Below are 23351 nucleotides of genomic sequence, written 5' to 3' on the forward strand. Positions count from 1 at the left end.
GAGCAAGAAAGGAAACTAGTCAGCATGGTCACCAGCATCCTCTCTTGCTGTCTCACTCATGGGAACCAGAGGTTCAGTGATTTGCCTAAGGTCTTAGAGCTTGTGAAAGAATCAGGACAGTCCAGTTCATCTGAGTTAGCTGTGTGGTACTACCATGCTGAGAGGCAATTTGGTGTAATTCTCACTAGCATATTTGGGCAGAGGTTACAGTATAGTGAGACAGTATGGTCTCATTTTCTCCATACTATTAGGTCAGCAGAGAGGCAGCCACCTTTGGCCCCTTAGACTGTTCAGAGTAATACCCCTGCACAAATCTCTTAGCCCCTGCATTTATAGAATGATGCACCCAAGTTATCTTGGGGAGTTAGGGTTGCTAGGAGATTGGTTCTACCCCTTTTATGAACAGAGATTGTTATCAGGGAATCAGCCCTTTCACTCTTCTCATACAGATGAGTTAGTGGGAATACAGTTATTCATGGTCAGCAGTTTTATTAATCCACTGTGAGGAAGATTAAAAACACTGAAGGACGGTATTTGGGGGTTATGGGACGGGAAATGCCAAACTTAACACCAGGCTTTTCATCAATTCAGATAGCTAGAACCTTTTAACATAATTGGTAATGATCATATTCATTATATGAGTGTATATAGTATTGTTTTCTAGAAGATTTTGCCTTCAGTTTAACATCAAATGGGTTCTGATGGTATCCTTCACTTCCATCCTTTTTGGTTTTGGCGGCTGGCCGGTATGGACACTTCATCCTTTTAAGGCTTCTATTGTCGCTGAGGCCTATGACTTTGTTCCAGATTGGGCTGAAATCCTATACCAACAAGTGATTCTTAAAGGTGACTTTAATTACTTAGAAGAATTTAAGCAGCAAAGGTTATTAAGATCAAGCATATTTGAAGAGATTTCAAAAAAGTAAGTATTAAAATTTGACTGTAAGCATTTCTCCTTGCCTCTGCTTTGAGGTGAGACAGAAACAAGAATTTTATGGCTAAGTACAACAAACTTTTAGCTACCCCTCTGTTTAAAATGGCAAAGAGATGTCAGGAATCCCCAGAAGGAAGAGGGCTTTTAATAGATTTATGCAAACAGATGAACGAGAACTGTTTGCTTATGGTGCTTTGTACTTAAAATGGGAAAATAGCTACTCAGCTTGAGTGAGGTGCCCAAAACCCTAAATATCAAGAGGTTCCCTTTGGAATGCTAAACTTATTCTAATTAAGGTGAGTATTAACATACTCGTTTCTAATGAAATAATTTATCAAGCACCCCCTATACTAGTCTGAGATAATTTCCCAGACTCCAGCACCATCTCCCCTGTAGGTAGTGCTGTCAGACCTAACAGCCCTCACACTAGATATCTTAACCTATAATTTTTTGTTTCTTTGCCTAGATATAAACAACATCAGCCTACTGACGTGGTCACGGAAAACCTGAAGAAGTTACTCACATATTGTGAAGATGTCTACCTATATTACAAGTTGGCATATGAACACAAATTTTATGAAATTGTAAATGTGCTTCTGAAGGACCCTCAGACAGGTTGCTGTCTAAAGGACATGCTGTCAGGTTAGATGATTTTCATAGATGCCTCTTTTCTTGTACTAATATGAGATTCTGACTGATGTCCCCAGTCAGAGTAGAACAACGCATTGGGAATATATGTTGTCCAAGTTAAAAAAAAAAAAAAAAAGCCCAAGACTGTACTGTATCAGTCCTTTGTGGGTGGTGGGTAAAGAATGAGAGATTTTTCATAAGAAAATTCCTATTTAAAAGTGATTGTTCTTCTATACCATTTTATGTGGATACTCGTATTAAGAGCAAAAGCTTCCTCTTCCTCTGGATGGCTTCTACATTAGGAGGTGATACAATAACAATTAAAGAATACCTGTGTCTGCAGATTCCAGTTTCAAAGAAATTTAATATTATTTGCACAATTAAGAAACAGGTGATACATTTTAACTTGTTAGAAACTGGTCTTTTGATAATAAAATAGATTTTAAATTCAGTGTATGTCATTATTACTGCTAAGGAAATCTTAGCCCTTGTCTGCCTTAAAACAATCTTTATTTACTGTGGTTATTGCTATGTAGTCACTGCTTTCTGTTAATCCCTCAAAAATTGTTTAGATGGTTTTCCACTTAATAGTCTACAGAGCATTGATGTTCTTATTTCCTATATAAGAGAAATTTAAAATAATATTTTTTTGTTCTGCCCCTACTTCTGGTTGTGACAATTAAGAAAAAAAAGACTAACCACAAATTTGGTTAAATCACTTAGGAGAAGCTATATAATAACAAAGATCCCTAAGTTATAGGCTCAGTTACTCCAAATAAATAGTTCTTCTAGGTACTCACTTAAGGCCTTAGTATCTAAACAACAAAATAATTTCCCCAAATAAATAAGAGAAGGAAGGCAGCCATACATTTTTGTTGCTCTATGGTGACTCTATCAAGGACCTGGCAAATCATTCATTTTTAATGCTGTAACTACGTCAAGCATTTATTAAGCTTTAATAAGTATATAGAAATCTCTATCCCAAGAGAGCTGTGTTCTATACTCTCCAAAAATATCTCTTGGGCGGTAACACAAAATTTAAGTCCTCACAATAGTGATTTTATTAAATTAGTTACTTTATAAAACATTGCAGATGTCATAATTGTTAACATAACAATTTACCAAACTGTAATTAACTGGTGCAGTTTGCTGAGCATGTTTTATAAAGGAAAGGAAATGCCAAAACCCTGTTAAAGTTGTTCCATTGCAGCCTAGGAGAACAGAGGAGATTTGTTTCTCACACATTCAAATCAGGCAAATAAAAACAGGTAAAGAGTTTCCCTCCCCCATCTGAAGCACTCCATTAGTAGAAATAGTCTGATAAATAAAAACTAGACAGTCTATGCACTCCAGAGATTCCACAACTTGTAATGCAGTAATGGAGTGATTTAACTTCTTCAGCTTCGCAGTTGGAGAGTTTTGGTCATTTAATTTTTGAGTATCAAACCTAGTGCTTTTCAGCTGCAGTATCTTCACTCTGAGATAAGCAGTCTTCTTCACAATGTATTTTTTAATATCCTCACACTCAATTTTAAGACAAAGCAATTTTAATACTAGGTGCACACCACATGCCCCTGCTGCAAACTGCTTTTCTCGACAAGTTATGAAGTAGTTCAAGGAGGTATGGTTAAGGCTGTATTACTGAATGGTGCTGGTAAATACTACACAATTTTTTGTCATGTTGCAACCTTTGTTTCCAATTTAATGACTGCTGCTATGGAATCAGATAGCAACAATGACAACATTATTAGGCTTTTTCATTTTTTTTTTTTAAACTATGATTTAGTAGCAACTGAGGTTCCCGATTTTAACCCCTTGGCAGCAAGATCCAAGTTCCCTCATTTGCACGTTAGCACCTAAGTGTCAAGGGGTTAAATAACCAGCACAAAAGATACTGCACTTCTGATTGTAGCATTTGGCAGAACTGAAAGGAAAGGAAGTTGTGCTACATGTTGAAGGGATTGTGGGCAACAGAAAGAAGACACCAGGAGAAGATAAAATGTCACATGAAGTCTTCATAGTCTTGTACATATCCTCCATCATAACCACCATAATCTGCCAGATCGTCTTTCATGGTGGCCTTTAATCCCCCTCCAGGAACCACACCTTTCTTCTTCTTTTTGGCTTTGCTTTGCTATAGATGAAAGAGAGTTAATTCATGAGACTTTATCTGCTGTGGGCATCTTATCTGGTCCAGCAACCCTCATAGACACCAAAGCCCCTGATCCCAGAAAAAATGTAGTTCTCTAAGGGAGATCCCAAGCCTAACCTACAGCAATTTCTATTAACTCAGAAAAGAGGAACGTGAACGTGTCTGTAAACAAAAGGACAGTAATAGCACCCACACTCTATTCCAACTTAAATGGTATTGGTGAACTGCTTGACTTTTAAGTTCCTTAGGATAGGCTCCTAGTACATTTGTTGAGAATATTTTGCCTACAACCCCATCCTGATGTAATACATATTTCCCTGCACAGCTTGCTCTTACCTTTTCTTGCTTCTGTTTTTCACTGCAAAGCACAGTCAATGAATTGGTAATCTTTTTCAAGTCATCAATTTCCACTAAAAAAAAAGTCATACCACTAAACTTTAATTTTTAAACATTTTGAAAAATAAGTAAAAGCAAAATATACATCTTTCCAAAAGTATTTTATGAGAAATCTAATTTGTCCATCATTAAACTTCAGTAACTTTGAAATGACTATGAATTCTCCTTTTTAAAACATAGGTGGTAAAGCATCATTCAGTCTATGACTAAGCTCACAAATAAGAACTCACTAAAAAAAATGGTAAACTCAGCAACAAAAATTTAGCTTTATAATGACCTGTAATCACCAACACACCATTGCTACACCAAAGAGAAACTAAGTATCTTTAGAGCTCATATAAAGATCTTTCCTTATTACAAAGTCTAAGCACACAGAGGAGGATACCCATGCCTTTCAATAACACATCCTTGATGCTCAGTGTGGAACAGGTGAACAAAAATGGAATGACAGTTCTTAAACCTGCAGATGATAAGCCCCTACCCCATGATGTCTCCATTTTCTAGCACAGGAACTAGAATAAAAACAGTGACTATCTCACTTGTCCTGCCAAGAGAAAGATCTGTTTAGTGGACAATATATCCTCCCATTCTTATAAAAATATGGAGCTGGAAAGAGACACCAGTTTTTAGTTATCAGAAAGTGTTCAGTTTTTTGGGCCGGCCTGTGGCTCACTCGGGAGAGTGTGGTGCTGATAACACCAAGGCCATGGGTTCGGATCCCATATGGGGATAGCCGGTTAGGTCACTGGGTGAGTGTGGTGCTGATAACACCAAGTCAAGGGTTAAGATCCCCTTACCGGTCATCTTTTTTAAAAAAAAGTGTTCAGTTTTGGTTAGAAAGCACCTCCAAATACAGGAAAATAGTACATGCAGAATAAAATACCAACTCTGGGTATATGACTGATCAAATTTAGAATCCTCCAGCTTAGTAATAATTTCTCAGAGAAAACCCAATTTAAAATTCACTGTGTAGGATTCCTTTTTCTCAATCTTAAAAACAGCAAATACCAGCAAAACCAGTCCCTTCCGTATTAGTGCTGCACCACCCCTGGTTGTCACTCCCCTGAAATGTATGACTCCTCTCAGGGTGTGACACCACAGCCATGGACCCAGAGAATAGGTGCCAGCTGTGCTGAACAGCTTATACCTTGTCTCAAGCTTTCTAATTTTAAAATAAAGTCACTGAAATCTCACCCCACTCTAAAATCCTATAAGCCCAGAGATCACTTACCCCAAAATACACTTTCTAGCCCCTTTCAAAGGATAATTAGATAAAAAAAATATTAGCCAGTGTTTTACTGGCTACCTTGCTGACAAGTCCAGATGTTTCTTTGGGAAGCCACTGCAAAACAAGAAAGAAGGCAGCCTCCCCCTGCAAAAAAACCCAAAACTCAAACTTCTATATTTGCAGAACAACATTCCCAAGGTAATTGCTAAAAAGCAAAAAACAACCAACCTCCATCCTCCTGAGTATGGTGTCCTTATTGAAATCTACCCAAGGGACTAGAGATTAGAATTACTTACATGAAATACACACATCTCGAACTAAGGCTTCCAAAAAACTGGCATAATATAGTGACTTTTCATACTGCGTAATTTTATCTTTTAGTAACCTTCCAAACTCTGTGAAGTCATCTCTTGAAGATGGGTTCATGGCATCTATTCCAAAAACTGAATTATTATTAACACCTGTTGGAGGAAAGCAGCACTGAAAATATCAGGAAGTTAATTTTTTTTTTTTTTTAATTTTATAAACCAAGTAGCTATCTGAAAAACCCTGTTATTTCACTCTAAAGCAAAGGTTCTTAACCTGGATCCACTGGAGTCCTTGGACAGAATTCAGGGGGTCTGTGAATTTGAACGAGAAAAAAAAATTACATGTTTATTTTTACTAACCTCTAATTTAGCATTTCCTTCCGTTTTTATTAAAGGCAACAAATCACATATTAGCAAAATCTGACTTGCCGATAGGACCACAAATACTTTCATATAACATTACAGTTGTTGCAGATATCTTGCTATTGTTCAGTCATCATTACTTTCAAGTTACATTACTTATTAGACCTGCCAATAGATCTTATTTAATTTAATGCATTAATAAAGAAGCACATAATTCTGTACCACAAATGTTATTTTAGTATTTTGATACCTATTTGAATATAATAGATTTCCTTTGTAAATAAAATCTATGTATTTTATTCATTTAAAAACAATATATTAAGGCCCATAGGCTTCATCATCTGCCAAAGGAGTCCATGGCACAAAAGGGATGCTCTTAAAGGGTTTGTCCAAGAGCAGCCCACAGTAAAGTGGGGAGAGAGGGAAAAAACCACAGGAAACAAAGATGGATCCTGTGAAAGTATCCAGCTAACTCCAGGAACTAAAAGCAGGGGTAAACCATGTGTTAAACCCCAGCAGAAAAATTAATTTGGCCTAAAAGAGTTCTTCTAGGCTAAGAGACAAGTATGCTTCTGTATCCTCAGTGTCAAGTAAATTATTTGTTAACAGTATCATGTATTCAGTATTTTAGTATGAGAAACACAACAGTAAAATCCTATTAACCAAACAATGACTGTATAAATGCATAATGTTTTCACCTTTTAATCTGTAACTGATGTCCCATCCTAGGCTTTATGCACATGGCATAAACCCACCCTTTTTTTAAAAACCACTTCATGGTAAAAACACACCTCTTTAATAAACAAATGGGTAGTTTTTAACCATCCCATAAAGACACGTAATAATAGCCAAGTGCTCTCTATAATTAGATGAGTGCTATTTAGATCTGCCAAACATACTCTGGTGCACAGAGACATCCACAGCAACTCCTGAGACTGCTAGAGTCCCACTGCAAGATAAGGTCATACTTTGCTAAGGAACAATCACTAGTCAGCCTGCTTGATCCATTTTAGAGAAGAGGAAGGGGGGCGGGAATCAGAATAACTAGATTCTTTCTAGGCTATACATTTCAATTTCAAAGTAATTCAACGTTTCAACATGATCTACTCTAAAAAGTACTCAATTGGTAACAACAAACTTGGTTAAATGAAGTAAGGGTGTTAACCATTTATTTGGCTGTGTCTTTTACTCTACCCTCTATGCCATGTAACTCTCCCCCGAGAACACTATGAATTTATCTGTTTACAGGATCCTGCACATTTATTTCATGCACTAACCAGAGCTGCAGGTACAGCACCCAGAAATAGAGGATCTCTAAAGATAGGGCTTGGTGAGGGCAAAGAAGGATCTCAGAAAGAAACAACCCTGAGCACAAGAAGGCATAGTCAAAGCTGAATGCCCCACCTGGACCAGCATCCTACTATCTAAGTCTTATCTGGACTGAAGACAACAGGACAGCCCTATAGTCAGTTCAAAATTTAAATTTCAAAGCTACAGACCTCACATTTCATCCAGCTGATAAATATATTCTAGGCAGCAGTATAGTTTATTTGGGTCCAGTGACTTTTTATCTTAATAATCTTTTATTTGATACTCAAAACAATTATTCAAAAATCTGAACATGTATCTTACTCTACCTTCTCAAGTAATGAAATCTCAAATATGCAGAGATTAAAAACTGCTTTCTAACATCTAAATAAGCCAGTATCGTGTTTCTTTTTTAAAAGGGAGATAGATGTTTTCTGGACTTCCCTAACTAATAAGCTTTCTGGAGCTTTCACCTGGAATAGTTCAATATTGCAATGCAGTCGCACCCCCCATCTTACCAAAAGTTTCTTTTGCTAATTCAAGGTCTGACTCTTCCTGTAATTTCTTTAGCCGCAGTTTATCTGCTAATTGTTCTTCTGGTGTTAGCACTTTAGGTTCTTCAGGTTCTTCTAACTAAAATGAGACAGAAAAGAAGTTTTAAAAGAGCTTGGATTACGATGGAACCATTAAATTTCTGTATTGTATGTATGAATTTTTTTTTTTTTTAGGCAGCTGGCCAATATGGGGATCTAAACCCTTGACCTTGGTGTCGTTATAACACCACTCTCTAACCAACTGACCTAACTGACCAGCCTGTATTGTATGAATTTTTTTTAAAAAGCACATATACTTATAAATAATAGCAAATACTTATAAAAGTGATTACGGTATTTCAGGCACTCTAAACACTGTAGATACTCTTATCCCAATTTTACAAATAAAAAATGTAGACCCAGAGAGGTTAAACAACCTGCCCACAATAACAGGTGTAGTTGGTAATGTGACAGAGCTGAGACTTGAACGCAGGAAAACTGCAGTTATTTCTAAAGCTCTTTACAAATAAGGAATTAAGACTGTGGACAAGATGAAAATGGCACTCTCATATACTGCTACAAAGACCATATTGGAACAACCTTTTCAGGGCAACTTGGTAATATGTATCAAGTCCTAAAATATTTTTATATGCTTTAATCAAGTAATTCCACTTTTAGGTATTTATCTTAAGAAACCTAACATGGACACAAATATTTAAGCACAAGGATATCCCATTAACAACCTAAATGTCCAACAGCAGAATGGTTAAATGAAGTATGACACATCCATATGACAATACTATGTAGACATTAAGAAACAGGTTTTTAAAAAACTAGAAAAACATTTTCCCTTATCTTTTTATATTACATTGCACAATTATAAAAGTAATTATTTAAAAGAATTTAAAACACAATAGTAGAAGGTTCACTTGTTTCCCAATCCCACTCCTCTGAGATGGTAGTTACCAGTTTAGTGTATCTTTTTTAGATACTGTGATAGAATTTTCTACAACAAATATGTATTAAGCTTACTATGAAAGAAAATCCTGATAATGTTTACTGGGGGCAAGAAGTGAAGAGAATTTATGTTCTTTACTGGTTATACATGCCTGTGCAGTTTGAAGATTTTGATTCAGAAATCTGCTTCTGAAATAAATTACATTTTATTTCTTATAGAGAAGATGAAATGAGAAAGAAAGGCTACTATGACAAAGTAAGAAATCTCAGAATACTTTCTAGAAAGAAAAAGGGAAATTTTTTGACTTAACTGTCTTAGTAGTCCTAGACATCATTATGTGTTTCCTGCATCAAAACTGAGAATATCTTTACTCAATGCTTGGCCTAAGATGAACTGAATACACACAAAATTGGATTTCTTCATGTTGGAGACTAATATCAAAATATAAAAACATATGTATAATCCAAACGCAATGACCAAGAAAGGTCCAATCAATACAACTCCTTAGACTAATTTATAAAATTCTACTGCTTTTTCTAACCGTAGAATCACACATATGTATTTTTAGATATACAAATACATAAATTATTAAAAAGCATTCAAAATGTTCCTGACTTGGGGGAAACAAGCACTCTTATGCATTGTTGGTAAATGCAAATCTGGACAGCCCTACATGCAGGGCAATTTGAAAACATTTATCAAGACTACAAATGTGATTTACCCTTTACCCAGCAATCCCATGTTTGGGTATTTATCTTACAAATATGGATACACACCTTAGGAATAACATACAGGTATGGTTATTCACTGAAGTACTGTTTATCAAGAAAAGGACTGAGAAGAAAATCCAACTGTCCATCAATGGGGAACTAGTGAAATAAATCTTGATACATCTAGGTATGGAATATTATTATATAGCTAACTCCCCCCCTGCCCCCCCCGCCAAAGAAAAGAATGAGGAGGAATAAATCAGAAACTAATGAAAATGGTTTCTTACAGGTGGTGCTAGGGAACAGGGTAGAGGATAGGAATGGCTATTTGAGACCTTTTGTCCCCCACAACTTTATTAAGGAAAAATAGAAACTATATATTTACAGTATATAATGTAATGTTTGATACATGTATACAGTGTGAAATGATTAAATCAAGTAATTAACATATCCATCATCTCATTTTTTTGTGCGTTGAGAACATTTAAGATCTTTCTCTCAGCAATTGATACTTTTCTGAGTATACTATTTTTATATAGTTTTGATTTCTGAACATTTTTCATGTTTAAAAATATTTAAATACAAAAGAAATTCAAACTGAAAACAAACTGAAATAAATGACTAAAATGTATATCAAACTAGACATAAAATGACAGGGAAAATAAAATATTCAAATGATTTTAAAACCTAGGACTTGATTATACATCCTTAGTAGGATATATTCTAAGTCCAAAAAGAACTGCAAGGAAATCCTAAACTTCATTCAGTAGTTTTACATTTTTAGTAGTAATATTGGTACTGTGAAAAAAAGTAAACAATTAATTATGTTAACATTATTAGAAACCAGGATTTTCAGTATAAGAGAAAATATTATATGACCTAACAATTACACACACACACACACACACACACACACACACACACACACACACACACACACACACACACACACACACACACACACTTGTTTACTTCCTAGCTTTGTCCATGAAAAGGGGTCTTGAAGGCAAGGCCACCCCAGAAATACTAAAAACAAAACAAAACAAAACCTTAACATAGTGGCTGATTGCAGGCCTGAGGAAAAGAGTTTGCAAGGTAGCACTTACTGTGCCAGAACAAGGAAGCTTTCAAAAACTAATTGGGTTCTGTCAAACAGATGAATATAGGAATCTGTTTAAAGGGACTCCTACTGGCCAAAGTTGGGACAATTTGACCAAAAAAACAATCACTGTATCTGAGTAAAACACATAAATTTATAAAAACCTGTAAGTCCATAAATTTGCTCAAAAAAGAAAAACCTTAATTTTTCACCACCTGAAGTTATTATAACCTCTTCTTACTCTGAAAATCGGTAATTCGAGAATTAAGCTTAAGAATTAAGCTTTTACTCTGCCTTTCCAGAACAAACCATATTCAAAGTAACCAAACAGCAAAAATAAGAAAAAAGAGCTAGCCAATAAATAGAAGTCAGAGAATAAGAAACATCACCATTCTGCAATTCCTAATAAAATAATTAGGCAATGATCATCAACGATACTAAAACTATTGGGTAAGAAGTTGATGTGCAACTGTATTACCTGCAAGAGGAAAAACGTTAATTTTATAACAGAAGGATCAGGCTGTCACCACCTTAACCCAGTGATTAATTTCAGCATGATTAACAATAGGACTGACATTACATGATTCCTGATGTGATGTGATACAATATGAAACACACAGCATTACTTCTAAAGTAGTCAAGCCAAAATGCTTAACCTGAATCTAATCAAACTTTTAGACTTTAATGTCAAATTACGGGAAATTGCAACTATGAGGAAGCAATCAGAAAAATCTAGAAGGTGGGATGTTCTACAATACAAGTAGCCTGGTCTATTCAACAAGTCAATGTCAGGGGGAGGGGAGGGGAGGGGAGAAAATATAAAATAAGATGTTTAGATAATAAGGATGAGGGGAGGGGAGACTCACTCTAGGAGACTTAGGATACATTAACAACCAAATGCAATGCATGGTCCTTGTTTGAACAAACTACACGTAAAAGAGATTTTGGGACAACTAGAAAAATGCATATAAACAGAATATTAGATTATGTTAAAAAAATTATTGTTCATTTATTGGGTGTGATAATACTATTGTAATCATGTGAGAAACATCCTTACTTTTTCAGAGATGCATAATGAAGTATTTAAAGGTAAAATGCATAATGTTATTTACTTGATTATATTTTAGCAAAATAAGAATAGATGAAGCAAATATGACAAAACATTAACAGCTCATTTACGTGATATGTATTATTCATTATGCTATTTTCTCACTTTTATGCTTGAAAATTTTCTTAATTAAAAAGTCAAGAAAGGGCCGACCCCGTGGCACACTCGAGAGAGTGCGGCGCTGGGAGCACAGCAGCGCTCCCGCCGCGGTTTGGATCCTATATAAGGATGGCTGGTGCGCTCACTGGCTGAGCGCGGTGCGGCCGGTCACAAAAATGACAAAAAATAAAAGTCAAGAAATAAGAAAGCTTTCTATGACCTGATATGGAAAGATCTCTATGATATGTTAAATAAAAAGCAAGGTGGAAACTGTGTGCAAGGAAGAGGAGGAATAAGATATATATAGTTATATCCAAATACATAAAGGACACCTTGAGAACATAAGAAACCAATATTTACTTGCAGGATGGAGGGAGAGAGGCAGGATAAATGAGTAGTGGGTTGGAAATACTTTTTAATATTATTTTGATTTTTGAACAATGTAAACATATTTTCTATTCAAAAAGCAAATAAATTAATGTAATATTCCTGATCCTCTTCCAAATAATCAAGAACAAAAACATTTTTATAGTACATGGCACAGGTATGGACACTTTTTGTATTTCACTCAATATGTACACTGCAGATAAAGACTAATCATGACTAGAAAAAACTGGAGGCACTGGCAGAAATCAATGACTGGTCACTGTGCAATCATGACTGTTCCTGAATGTTTGTTAAAACTTAAAATGCATTATAATACATAAAGCTTCTGGGTTCTGTTTTTGCAAAAACCACAAATCAATGTGTTCGGGATTCACCTATCTTATGGTATGCATTTATAGTCTTTACAGAGCCCCACAAATTGCTATGTAATATCTGCAGCCTGTTAGACACTGTACCATTATTGATGTAAGAATTCTATATTTTAGAAAATGAATAGTACTTACCCTCTTTTTAATTTCTTCTTGCCTTTTCTTCTGTTGCCGTTCTTTCTCTTTTATCTTCTCTACTATTTTTTTCTTTTCTGAAATTTTTACTTCTGAAAAGTAAAAAAATATTTTATTCATAGTTACAGTGAATATTCTCCAGTTTACGGATGAGACGGACATGACACTTACATACTTTAAGAGACCACACTTATGTACTTTAAGAGACCAAACCTTTCCCAGCTTCTATTTACATATAGTGATTTCCTGGCAAATAAGAATGGGAAAGTTCTGGGACTCTTCTTCTCCTCTCTAATCTGACCCTTATTATTCAAACATGTTTTATATTTCCCTACCATCCTTTAGGCGGATCTGAGATCATTCAACAATAATGCCGCACCTGCTACTTTCTCCTCCTAATAATACCCAGCACTCAAACAGAAAAACAGCAGGTATCTAATCTGATTATGTTTTGAGGGGATAGAGAAGAGATGTAGGGAGAAGAGAATTAAGTGGGAATGGAAGGATGCTTAGTTTCTAAATACCAAAAATTTCAATTTTGTGAGCATTTTGTTATTTTTCTTAACATAGCACCAAATGCTCACCAAGACATAAAACCAAAAATGGAGGAGCCCCAGTGGCTCACCTGGTTTTACTTCTGCTTCCTCTTTTTTTTCGTCATCATCGTCATCCCAGTTATCCTAAAGAAAAGGACCTCCATTAATAATTCTTACAAGTTTGCTTTTCCATGTGAACTTTATTGTCAACTATCTAACTTCATACAAACAAGTCTGTTGGTAATTTTTGGATACCGCATTTAATTTATACATTAATGTAGGGAGAACTTGATATCTTTATTACGCTGAGCCACCCTAGCCAAGAACAAGAGCTATCTTTCCATTTGTTCAAGTCTGCTTTTATACCTTTCAGAGAGGTGTTTTAGTTTCCCTCTTAGAGTTCTGCATGGTTCTCTTTAGGTTTATTCCTAAGTATTTAATCTATATTGCTACTGTGAATGGAATTAAGAATTATTATGTCCTCTAAATGGTTACTATTTGTGTATAGAAAAGCTTTTGGTTTTTGTATGTTAATTTTATATCCTGCTACCTTACTGAATTCATTTATCACATAAGCTAGATTTATCACTGATTCTCTAGGGTTTTCCAGGTATATTACCATATCATCTGCAAACAAATGATAGCTTTTCTTCTTTACCAATTCTTAACATTCATAATTGATTTCTCTTACCTAATTGCACTGGCTAAGCCTCTAGTTCAGTGGTGAACAGCAGCAGAGATAGTGGGCCTCCTTGCCTTGTTCCTCCTCTTTTAATGGAAATGCTTCTAGTGTTTCCCCAAGAAGTGCTATGCACTCCACCAAATTTATGCAGTAAAATTTATCAATCTTTTCTTTTGTTGCTTCTGGATTTCAAGTCAGTTAGAAAGTCTTTTCTTACACCAAAAAATTCACCCACATTTTCTTCTAGAATGTGTAGGGTTTCATCATTTCATTTAGTTTCCTGATCTATTTGGAGTTTTTTTTTTTTTTTTTTTTTCTTGTGTAAGGTATGAAACATGGATCTAATTTTATTTTTTCCAAATGGCTAGCTGGTTGTCACAGCATCATTTATTAAAAAGTCCATCTTTGATCTTTGCCCTGGGACTTACCATATACTAAATTTTCATAGGTACTTGATCTATTTCTGGGATTTTTTTTTTTTTTTTTGCAGCTGGCCAGTACAGAGATTGAACTCCATCTGGACTTTGGTATTATCAGCACCATGCTCTAACAAACTGAGCTAACTGGACAGGCCTATTTCTGGGCTTTCTATCTTATCCCACTGGTCTACTGTCTCTTCGTGCACCAGAACCATACTGTTTTAATTACAGAGGCTTTCTGGTATGTTTTAATGTCTGCTAGGGCTAGTTAGAATGGAAGGATGCTTACCAGAAAACCCCTTTGTAGGTTTTCAGGTTTTTTAGTGTTTTCCTGGCCATTCTTACCTGTTTATTTTTCCATATGAACCTTTATATCAACTTATGTAACTCCATAAAAAAGCTTATTCATTAGCAATTAAAATAAAAGATAGCCAAGCCAAAACTAGTAGCCTCTCAAAGTGATTCACAGATGTTTTAAATAAAAAATTGAGAAAACTTTATATTTCTTACTTTCCCAAATGTAAAAAGCATCCCAGACTCTAGCCAATGGCCCATTTATTTCAAGCAATATTCCATACGACACAACCCTGGTTAATGAATTAAATCTATATAACACTTAAGTCCAGTATTAAAGAGGAGTCGGGAGATAACATCTTCATCAATCCCATTCCCTAACTTGAGTGGGGCACTTTGAGATAGATTTATTATACTCTGTCTTTTCTATGCCTAACTCAATCACTGAGCTAAAAATAAACCAATTATCACACACAATTTACTAAAGGCTCCACTGAATTTAGAAGGTTGAAGTTTATAGGAACAGACACATCCCTACACTTAAATAGGGATTTAATCCATAGGTAGCCATCGTCTCCACAACCACAGGCACACTATGATATGTCATTTGAAGATGAGCCACAGGATAGCAGGTGCAAAGCAGGAGGCCCTGACGCTACTGGAAGGAGGCAAAGGCTGACTAATGTGCCACAACTACATAACCAAGCGTCTGGTTTTATAACAAGACAGATCATAAATCTAAATCAGTCTTGGTATATAAACTCACCAAGCCTTGATTCCTAATAAAAATTTGTAAGTCCACCAAAGAAATTAAAAATCCACCATCCTATTAAGGCTTCCATGAGGTCTGCAAGCAGAGCCGGGGAGGAACTTTGTACAAAAGTAAATGTATTTTTATAATCATACTACCTTGGCAACTTAAGCCAGTTTTAACAGATTAAAAGCAAACCAGCTAGTCATTATTTGGATATCTAAGATATTAGAGTTAGAAATTAAACATCAAATGTTTATGTTACCTCACTGGTTTGCCTAAGTGTTTATATATACATCATAGTACAAAAGGAACCAGAGAGCTAAAAATAAAAGTTAACTACCAGGCATTTGTTATTATTGTTTTAATCTTCACAGAACATAGGATAGCTGGGTCTGTGAGCAATATGCTGCTTAGGCAGTGCTTCAGATAGGAGGATCATTTGCTTACTTCCAGCGGGTACATATTTACAACCCTTTAATAATAGTAATAACAATACATAGCATTTGCTGAGTGCTTACTTTGCAGCAGGTACTGTGCAACAGCGTGGTTAATCCTCACTAGTCCTGTAAGTAAGATGGTATTATCTCCATTTTACAGATAAATCAAGGCCCAGACACAACCGTCCCACAATCTCAGTGAAAAGCAATGACGGAACCTGTTCTGAACGGACAAAGTTCCTTTAAGTGTCATAGTAAACATGACTTCTTCCCTGAGTCCTGAAGTATAAAACAACTGTCTGGGAACTAAGTCCCCTCCTCACCAAAATTCATATTTTCATTAGTTCTGGTCGCTCTCTTGTGATCACAGGAAATCTCATCAAAGAGAAGGGTTATGGCACATACTAAGAAGATATGCTGAGCTACAGCTATATTGGTTACCCACCTTCAAACCTCAAATTGCTTGTGGTGGTTTTCTACTAACTTTAAGAAACTGGTCTAGAAGCCTCAGGTACTAAGAGGCTAAGAAGGGAGAAGTATGGCTGAAAATAAGTGGCTCCATCCCAATACTCCCAACAAAGAGAAACAGACGCATCAGAAGGGCATTTTGTTCAATGTTGATGCTCCTCAGTTTCCTTCCCTGCAAAACATCACCCCCACCACACTCATATCACTGCTCTCTCAGTATCTCATTCACGTAAACTGTATGCCCCAACTCTATCCCTGTTCTGGTTTCTCCATCAAAACATAAACCTTATCCCAGACACCCATCAATGCAGATATAATATGGCTACCTAGAAGTTCTCCATTCCATCACAGAATGATGTTAGTAGCAAAAAGAATGGTTCCTATCAACAAGTCCTAGAAAGAGCTATGACACCTGCTCCTCAGTTCATAAAAGGACCATGAAAGGCAAGCGTTGCCTGTCACCCTCCTAACAAAGTGCTCACAACAAGTCTCCCCTGAAGTTAATACCAAACCAACAACAAGATCCTAAAGAAGGGAACTTTATGGTAAAGTCAAAAAGAGACTGGTTACACCTCCAAACAGATATGATCCCACAGAAGGCCAGGTAGCTTTTCCCAGGAACTTAAAAGAGTTTTTGTTTCCTTGGTTATAAAATAACAGGTGCCCAAAAAGTAAATGTAAGGTAGAATGTTGGCCACACTGCTTAAGAAAACTCTGCTCAATTTTCTGTAAACACTAGGGTTTTGTAAATGCTGGCAACAAATTCAGATAAAATGCAAAAAGGGTTCCTAGGGAAACATAAAATTAACACTTTAAATAGGGAGTAAGTCTATAACTCACTTCAAAGAGCCCTAAATGGTTATTTGGTTCAAGAGACTACCTATCAATATCCAATTAAATCCCTTACCCAATTATTTTTGGTAGCGAATAAATCTTCCAACTATAATATCCAATTTATCTCCAAAAGAATCTCCTTAAATGGTTAGCTTCCTTAGAATAGAGGTTGTTTTATAAAATACTTTATCTATATTCTTGCCCTGCAGATACACACCCAACATCATTTGATCCATTTCTCTGAAAGAGATGGCTTCTTTTCAAGTTTAAAATCTGCTTTCCAATTGAATGTGACTATGCATTAAAAACAAAACAGAAAAATTTTAAAGCCCAGCTTTCTTTTTAAACTTCTAACAATGTGTCCACTAGTTGGCTGGTCTGTCACTTTTATAATATACAACTACAGAATGTCACATGCACTGAGAGAACACATTTAGGACTGAAAATGCTTTCCAACTTAAGCAAGATATATTTATAGATCACTTCAAAAGAGCAGTAAAATTCTTCTGGCCCACAGCAATAGCCCAGGAATTAACATATACTAGCTTCCCTTTTTTCTTTACATAATTTGGTTCAAATAAAATATAATCTCTTGCTGGAAAAAAAAAGTCTTTTACTGGTGTTCTGTAAGCTGTGAAGTTCTCCTCTGAGAGGCAATGAGATCTCAGGCAAGGCTAGACTTCCCAGCAAAGTTCAGTGTTTAAAAGAAGCCCAAATGCCCTTCCACCATCTCAGAACTATGCTGGTCTCTGAAAGCCAAGGTACCTGCCTTAGTAAATTCTACTTCATTAAATTCAATTTACTAAGTTTTTAACATCCTGCAATGGCTCAGCACGCAACTGAGTTCCATCTCAATGCCTACCTGTCTCAGACTTGGAAAGGTTATCAATCAATTCTACTTTAAACTCCTGGCTAAGCAGGATCAAGACACTGAACACTCAACAAGTGGCTTATTTATTCTTAATGGTCCAACACGACAAATACAGTAGGTATTTTTCATTAAAAAACATATGTCCTAATTCAAAACCTGCCACTTTATAAAAATTGTTAGGGTGAAGAAACAGTGTGATTGGGATTTTCTTCAAAATAATCTGGTTGAGGGCCGGCCGGTGGCTCACTTGGGAGAGAGTGTGGTGCTGATAACACCAAGGCCACAGGTTCGAATCCCTATATAGAGATGGCTGGTTAGCTCACTTGGGGGAGTGTGGTGCTGACAACACCAAGTCAGGGCTAAGATCCCCTTACCAGTCATCTTTAAGAAAAAAAATAAAATAAATAAAAATTAAAAAATAATCTGGTTGAGGAAAGAAAAGAGTAAGTGGGGACATAGAGGAAATAAGATTGCACATGAGTTTATTAACTTTTCTTTCTACTTCTGTTTGTTTAGAATTTTTCATAAAAAGTTACATATACACATACACTCTCTCTCTGCAAGATACCCATTTTCTAGCAAAACACCCATCTTCTGAGTATTATTTACCAATAATCTTATATTTCTCTAAAATACAGATCCTGTTCTTCAGAAGTGCTATTTCCAATGCTTAAAAAATGTCCTTACTCTGGTGGATTTAAACTATTAATTGAAATAGGATCCTAAAAGAAGGTGAAAGAGTAGGATGAGACAGGCAGTTTATAACTAAGTCAGTTCTTTAGGATCTCTTTTTAAGAAATCCCATAATACTGCCAAAGAAGCAAATGCCTGAGATGGTTGAACAAAGCTAGGAGTTTCCTCAAACTCTACGCCCTTTGAATTAATTTAACTTCTAACTTGTTCTACTGAAATGCTGGGAAACTAGTAAAATGGAGTGAACGTTGTGTTGTCCCTGTTTCCAATAAGTACACACTGCTTTCTCAGTCAACACATCCTACACACATCATTCCAGTCACATACACCAAGTGAAAAATTCTCCCCACTGCCTTTGTACAACATCAGGACAGAACATCAGGTAAAATAAAGCCAGAGTGATAGGAAAGCATGCTCCCTAGTTATCATCTTTTTAACTAGAAAAAGGCATAGGCTTTTTTCCTCATGAATATTAACAACTCTACAGTTTCACTTAAGTCCACTTCTTACACTGCCATGCAGCTATTTGAAAAGTCAAGGACAGCAAAATACTAGGTCTACTGAAAGACAGTAAACTACTGGAGCAAAATTACTATAACAAAGACTTCAGTTTTCCTTTCATTTCCCAGAACATCATGCATAACATTAAGCTCATATTCTTAAAGGTTAAGCACTAGATGCTGACGCAAACTGAAGAACTCATGCTGTTTCTACATACTTTGCTTTTGAGGACTTTCTTTTTTTTTCTAATTCACATATTATGCTATTTAAGGACTATGATTATTTGACCTCATGGAAACTAAGCCTTGTTTGCATCTCCTCACAAAAAGATTAAGTAGTAAAACATTAGAATTCAGAAATTTAGTTACACGATTCACTATAGATTGGTAACATTTGAGCACGCAAAAACTTGCTTGATAACTATGGTCACTCCATTCAAAACAAAATCCACAGTATACAGATACTGTGAAGAACACTTACATTTCCTTCTGGCCTTAGGAAGTCATAAAATTGGCACAAAATAAACTCCAGATACTAGATCTAAATAGCTTAAACATATTTTCCATTAGCCCCCCCAAATTAAGACTACAACATGAAGTGAGAGAGAATTAACATTTATTGAGTACCTACCAAGTGCTAGGCAACCTTGCTTAGTATTTGATATATTATCTTATTTAAAACACAAAATAACCATATGAGGTAGGTCCTATGACGATCATTTTACAGGCTGGAAACTATAACTTGTTTATGACCACAAACCTAGGAATGTCAAGGCAACAATATAAACCCAGGTCTTTCTCATTCCAAAACCAAGGAATCAAACTACTCCATGGATACCGTATCTTGGGAATCTTGGAGAAACCCAACAGAATTAAATCAACATTTCAACACAGAAATATAATGTACAAGTTCAGCTTCCCAGCTCCAAGTTCAACTTCTAAGTTTACATATGAGAAATAGGTTATTTATATAAAAGAAATTCTGCACTGAGTGAATGGACACGATGATCTTTATGGTCCCTTACAACTTATAAATATTCAAAATTAGTTGAGTGATCATAGTTATATTCACCAGGATTGACACCATTTAGATTCCATAGTCCCAAACAGGCTACTTCATGTCATCAGTCCAGACCACTCCATTTAAACTTCATTTTCTGAGACTTCTTTCCTGATTTCTCTAACGTTTTCTTTACATTTGTTAACTTATTCCCAATTTTCATAACAGATGTCTTAACTGCCACTTCCAGTATGCACAGAAAAAGTGAAAGGGCAAATCTGAACTCATGGCTCAAAACTGAAAATCTGCTACAATGTAGGTAGTAACTAAAGTCTTGTAATGATGCTAATAATACAACCCATTCGCATGTCTGCACAACATGTAAATGAAGCATCTAAGTATCTTCAGTCAATAATAGTATTACCCATTTATCAACTCCAATGTGTGCAATCAAATCATCCCTGCACCTCAGGCTGTTCGATAAATTGGATATCCAATTCATCAGACTCAGGAGAAAAGGGGAAAATTCAAACAGCACTGTTAAGTTCATAAGTGATTATCTAGCTTAAAATTTTCAACCCAAGCAAAAGAGTTCTCAGTTTGTTTTGAAGGGTGTAAGTGAGGAAAGTAAAACATTCATTAAATTACAACCACGAAAAACCATTTTCCATTTCATACAACACTTCATCTGCACAAATATAACAAGATTATGACAACATTGTTAATAAGTCTTAACATTCTGGACTTGATACTTTTGTAGTTACTTTTTTAAAAACACGCAGAAGTCAATGTCATCTAAAGCCATATGATGAGCCCCTGGGGGTTTTCAAAAACAAACATGAAAGTAAACATGGTCCACATGGCAAAGGGGGAAAAAAAGACATTAGTCCCCTGTCTACTACAACCACGAAATCTTCAATATTTCTTTAGGCGTTGTTCGTGTGTAAATGAATAACTCTGTCAACTCTCCATTTTTCAGGTCGCTATGTGGACTACCCAGGTTTCTGTCCACTAACTGCTGGCTGTCTCAGTGCTCAGTTCATCCTTTTTACCACAGGATGGGGAAGGGAGAGCTAAAAGCAACTTCACTCTACGGATTGTCTCTTGTGGAAAAAAGGGTTGAAATATTTCACTCATCTAACCGTTCGAACAAACCATAAATGGGCCTTCGGGGTCCCAAATGAGTTACTGGTCCTGAGCAAACCTAAGCTCGAAAAGGCAGGAGGGTTTAAAAGCTTTCCATATGGGATAAGCTATGGAGCTCAACTCCCAACTTCCTAGCCACATTCCAGTGAGAGGCTCCGGACAGCAAGGCTTGCACGTGGGCCAGTCCAGCTACTGCTGTCACCTCTCGTCGTCAGTTGGCGGGTGGGATCGAGGCCAGAGCGCGGACCCTCAAAGCAATGCTGGGGTCCGGGCCGCCGCCGCCCTTGACGAGGGAGTCCGGGAGGCCACGCTCCTCGTCTCGGGCCCACATGGCCGGCGAGCAGAGGGGAAGAGGCCACCGCCGGGCCCCACGCTCGCGCCTAGACCCACAGCCCGCAGGCCCGGGCGGCGCCCCTGGGCCAGGAGTGCGTCCGCCCTCCCGCCAGCGGGCAACCCCGCCCGCGATAGCGCCAGCCCGCTCCCGCGCTGCCCCGCGCCCCGACCCGCACCCACCTTGACGTCCTCGTCCTCGTCCTCGCCTTCCCAGCGGTCCCCGCCGGCGGTACCGCCACCCCCCACCTTCCGCACCGGGTCTTCCACTGAGAACGTGTCCGCGTCTACGGAAGAGAGCGAGTCGCGTTAGTGCCTGACTCGGCGTGGGGCCGGCGGCGGCCCGGACCCTGCCCCCGGAACTTCTCCTCACCCCAGGAGTCCGAGTCCCCCGCCGCCGCCGCAGCCGCCGCCATCTCGAGCCGGGTGTGAGCGTGTGTGAAGGGGAGAGCTAGCAAGGAGTTAGCGCGGCGGAGGTGAGTCACTGGGTTTGCTCTCGTTGGCCGGCGCGGGGCAGGCTGGGACCGTGGCTGACTGAGCGCCTGGTCCAAAGCCCCGCCCCCTCTGGCGGTGGCAGCGACGCACGCGGGCGGGGAGGGAACGTGGGCGGAGCGGGGTTCGGGGCGGAGGGCTAGGCCGAGCGTCCAGTTCCTCACAGCAATGGACAGCCCTGGAGCTCGTGGGGCGGGGAGACTGCCACTCCCAGCCTGGGCTCGGGGAAGAAACGTAAGTGCGGGGAAGTTAGTAGGGCGGTCCCTTGCCTGGCGCTTGGTCCTCGTCAGTCCTCGCTGTCCCTTCCCTGCCACCCGCAGCCCCGCCCTGACCAGAGGGTGAACCCTCCCTCTGGTCACTATGATCTCCGCCAGTGGCCGCTGGAGGATACCAAGGAACCCCCATCCTCGCTCACAGGAGGGGTCTAAACCCCACGCCTGCCTGTAGGAGTTGGTGGATGGGCCTCCCCGGCCCCTGGAGGGTGCCGTGGCGCTAGGCTAGGGGACAGGGGACCCTCTGGAAGCCGGCGTGGGCCAGGCGCCAAAGAAGGAGCAAGTGGAAAGGGCCGCGTTCCTGGCAGCCTTCTCTATCAGAGTGCGCGGAGCCAGCTCCGGGCACGTTTGCCCAAAGTTAGTCACGAAGGGATCGAAGAGAGTCCCAGTCCTCGAGGCTTTATCGCTTCCTGTGCGCCCCTTGAGGCCGACACGTTGATTTTTTCGCAGAACAATTTCGCAGCTCCTTGGTCTGTGCTAGGCATAAGCTCTAGCGTTGTCCTCAATCAAGTAGCAAAGATAGACGTGTAAACGGATCTCGACACAGTGTGATGACTGCAACAAAAAGAAGCGTTATGAGGTTATATGTAACAAGGTAACTAACGGCGTTGGGGTCGGGGGTGGAGTGGGTTGGAGTGGGATGGGCTGCAGCAGAATGCCGGAAAGACTTCCTGAGGTAGGCGCTGCCGAAACTGGAGTTTGAGAGACCAAATGAAATTTGTTCAAGTGCATTTCCGGTAGAAAGAACGCGTGTGGTCCCTCACCTGACTGAGTGGCGCAATCGGAGAGAAACTGAACAGGTGAACTGGCATAAATGGCTTAAGATGGGCTAAACTCTCTGCCCCTTGGGCCACTGGGCTCCGCTGCAGGGTTTTCAGGGGCGAGTCGTTTCGGATGTTTTAATTTT

General features: G+C 38.2%; 2 protein-coding genes across 6 annotated transcripts in view; one reads left to right on the top strand and one right to left on the bottom strand.

Moving 5' to 3' along the window:
- The window catches only part of SPG11 (SPG11 vesicle trafficking associated, spatacsin), a 68665-nt gene extending 66650 nt beyond the window's left edge, over positions 1 to 2015 (top strand). For all 5 annotated transcript variants that reach the window (XM_063090223.1, XM_063090225.1, XM_063090224.1 and 2 more), the window contains 2 exons: positions 771 to 922; positions 1401 to 2015. In XM_063090223.1, the coding sequence (XP_062946293.1) occupies positions 771 to 922; positions 1401 to 1581 (333 nt within the window). In that variant the 3' untranslated portion in view covers positions 1582 to 2015. The remainder of the gene's footprint in view (positions 1 to 770; positions 923 to 1400) is intronic.
- EIF3J (eukaryotic translation initiation factor 3 subunit J) lies at positions 470 to 22193 on the bottom strand. Its single transcript, XM_063090228.1, has 8 exons — positions 22054 to 22193; positions 21864 to 21967; positions 13342 to 13396; positions 12717 to 12808; positions 7838 to 7952; positions 5637 to 5801; positions 4053 to 4126; positions 470 to 3698 (listed from the first exon to the last, which is right to left on the bottom strand). Exons 1-8 carry the CDS (start codon positions 22094 to 22096, stop codon positions 3567 to 3569), a joined length of 780 nt encoding a protein of 259 aa, XP_062946298.1. The 5' UTR covers positions 22097 to 22193; the 3' UTR covers positions 470 to 3566.
- Between the last annotated feature and the right edge of the window lie 1158 nt (positions 22194 to 23351).

This window comes from Cynocephalus volans, chromosome 3 (genome assembly GCF_027409185.1).
Source record: "Cynocephalus volans isolate mCynVol1 chromosome 3, mCynVol1.pri, whole genome shotgun sequence".
Taxonomy (NCBI): Eukaryota; Metazoa; Chordata; class Mammalia; order Dermoptera; family Cynocephalidae; genus Cynocephalus; species Cynocephalus volans.

What these genes read in the sequence shown, in the direction of transcription:
- EIF3J (XM_063090228.1), bottom strand. Translation starts at nt 22,096, where the DNA reads ATGGCGGCGGCTGCGGCGGCGGCGGGGGACTCGGACTCCTGGG. An exon ending in AAGAAGAAATTAAAAAGAGG is followed by an intron (nt 7,953 to 12,716) that starts GTAAGTACTATT and finishes GTCTCATTTTAG; the next exon opens with TTAGAAGAACCTGAAGAACC. An exon ending in ATTAGCAAAAGAAACTTTTG is followed by an intron (nt 5,802 to 7,837) that starts GTAAGATGGGGG and finishes TTCCTCCAACAG; the next exon opens with GTGTTAATAATAATTCAGTT.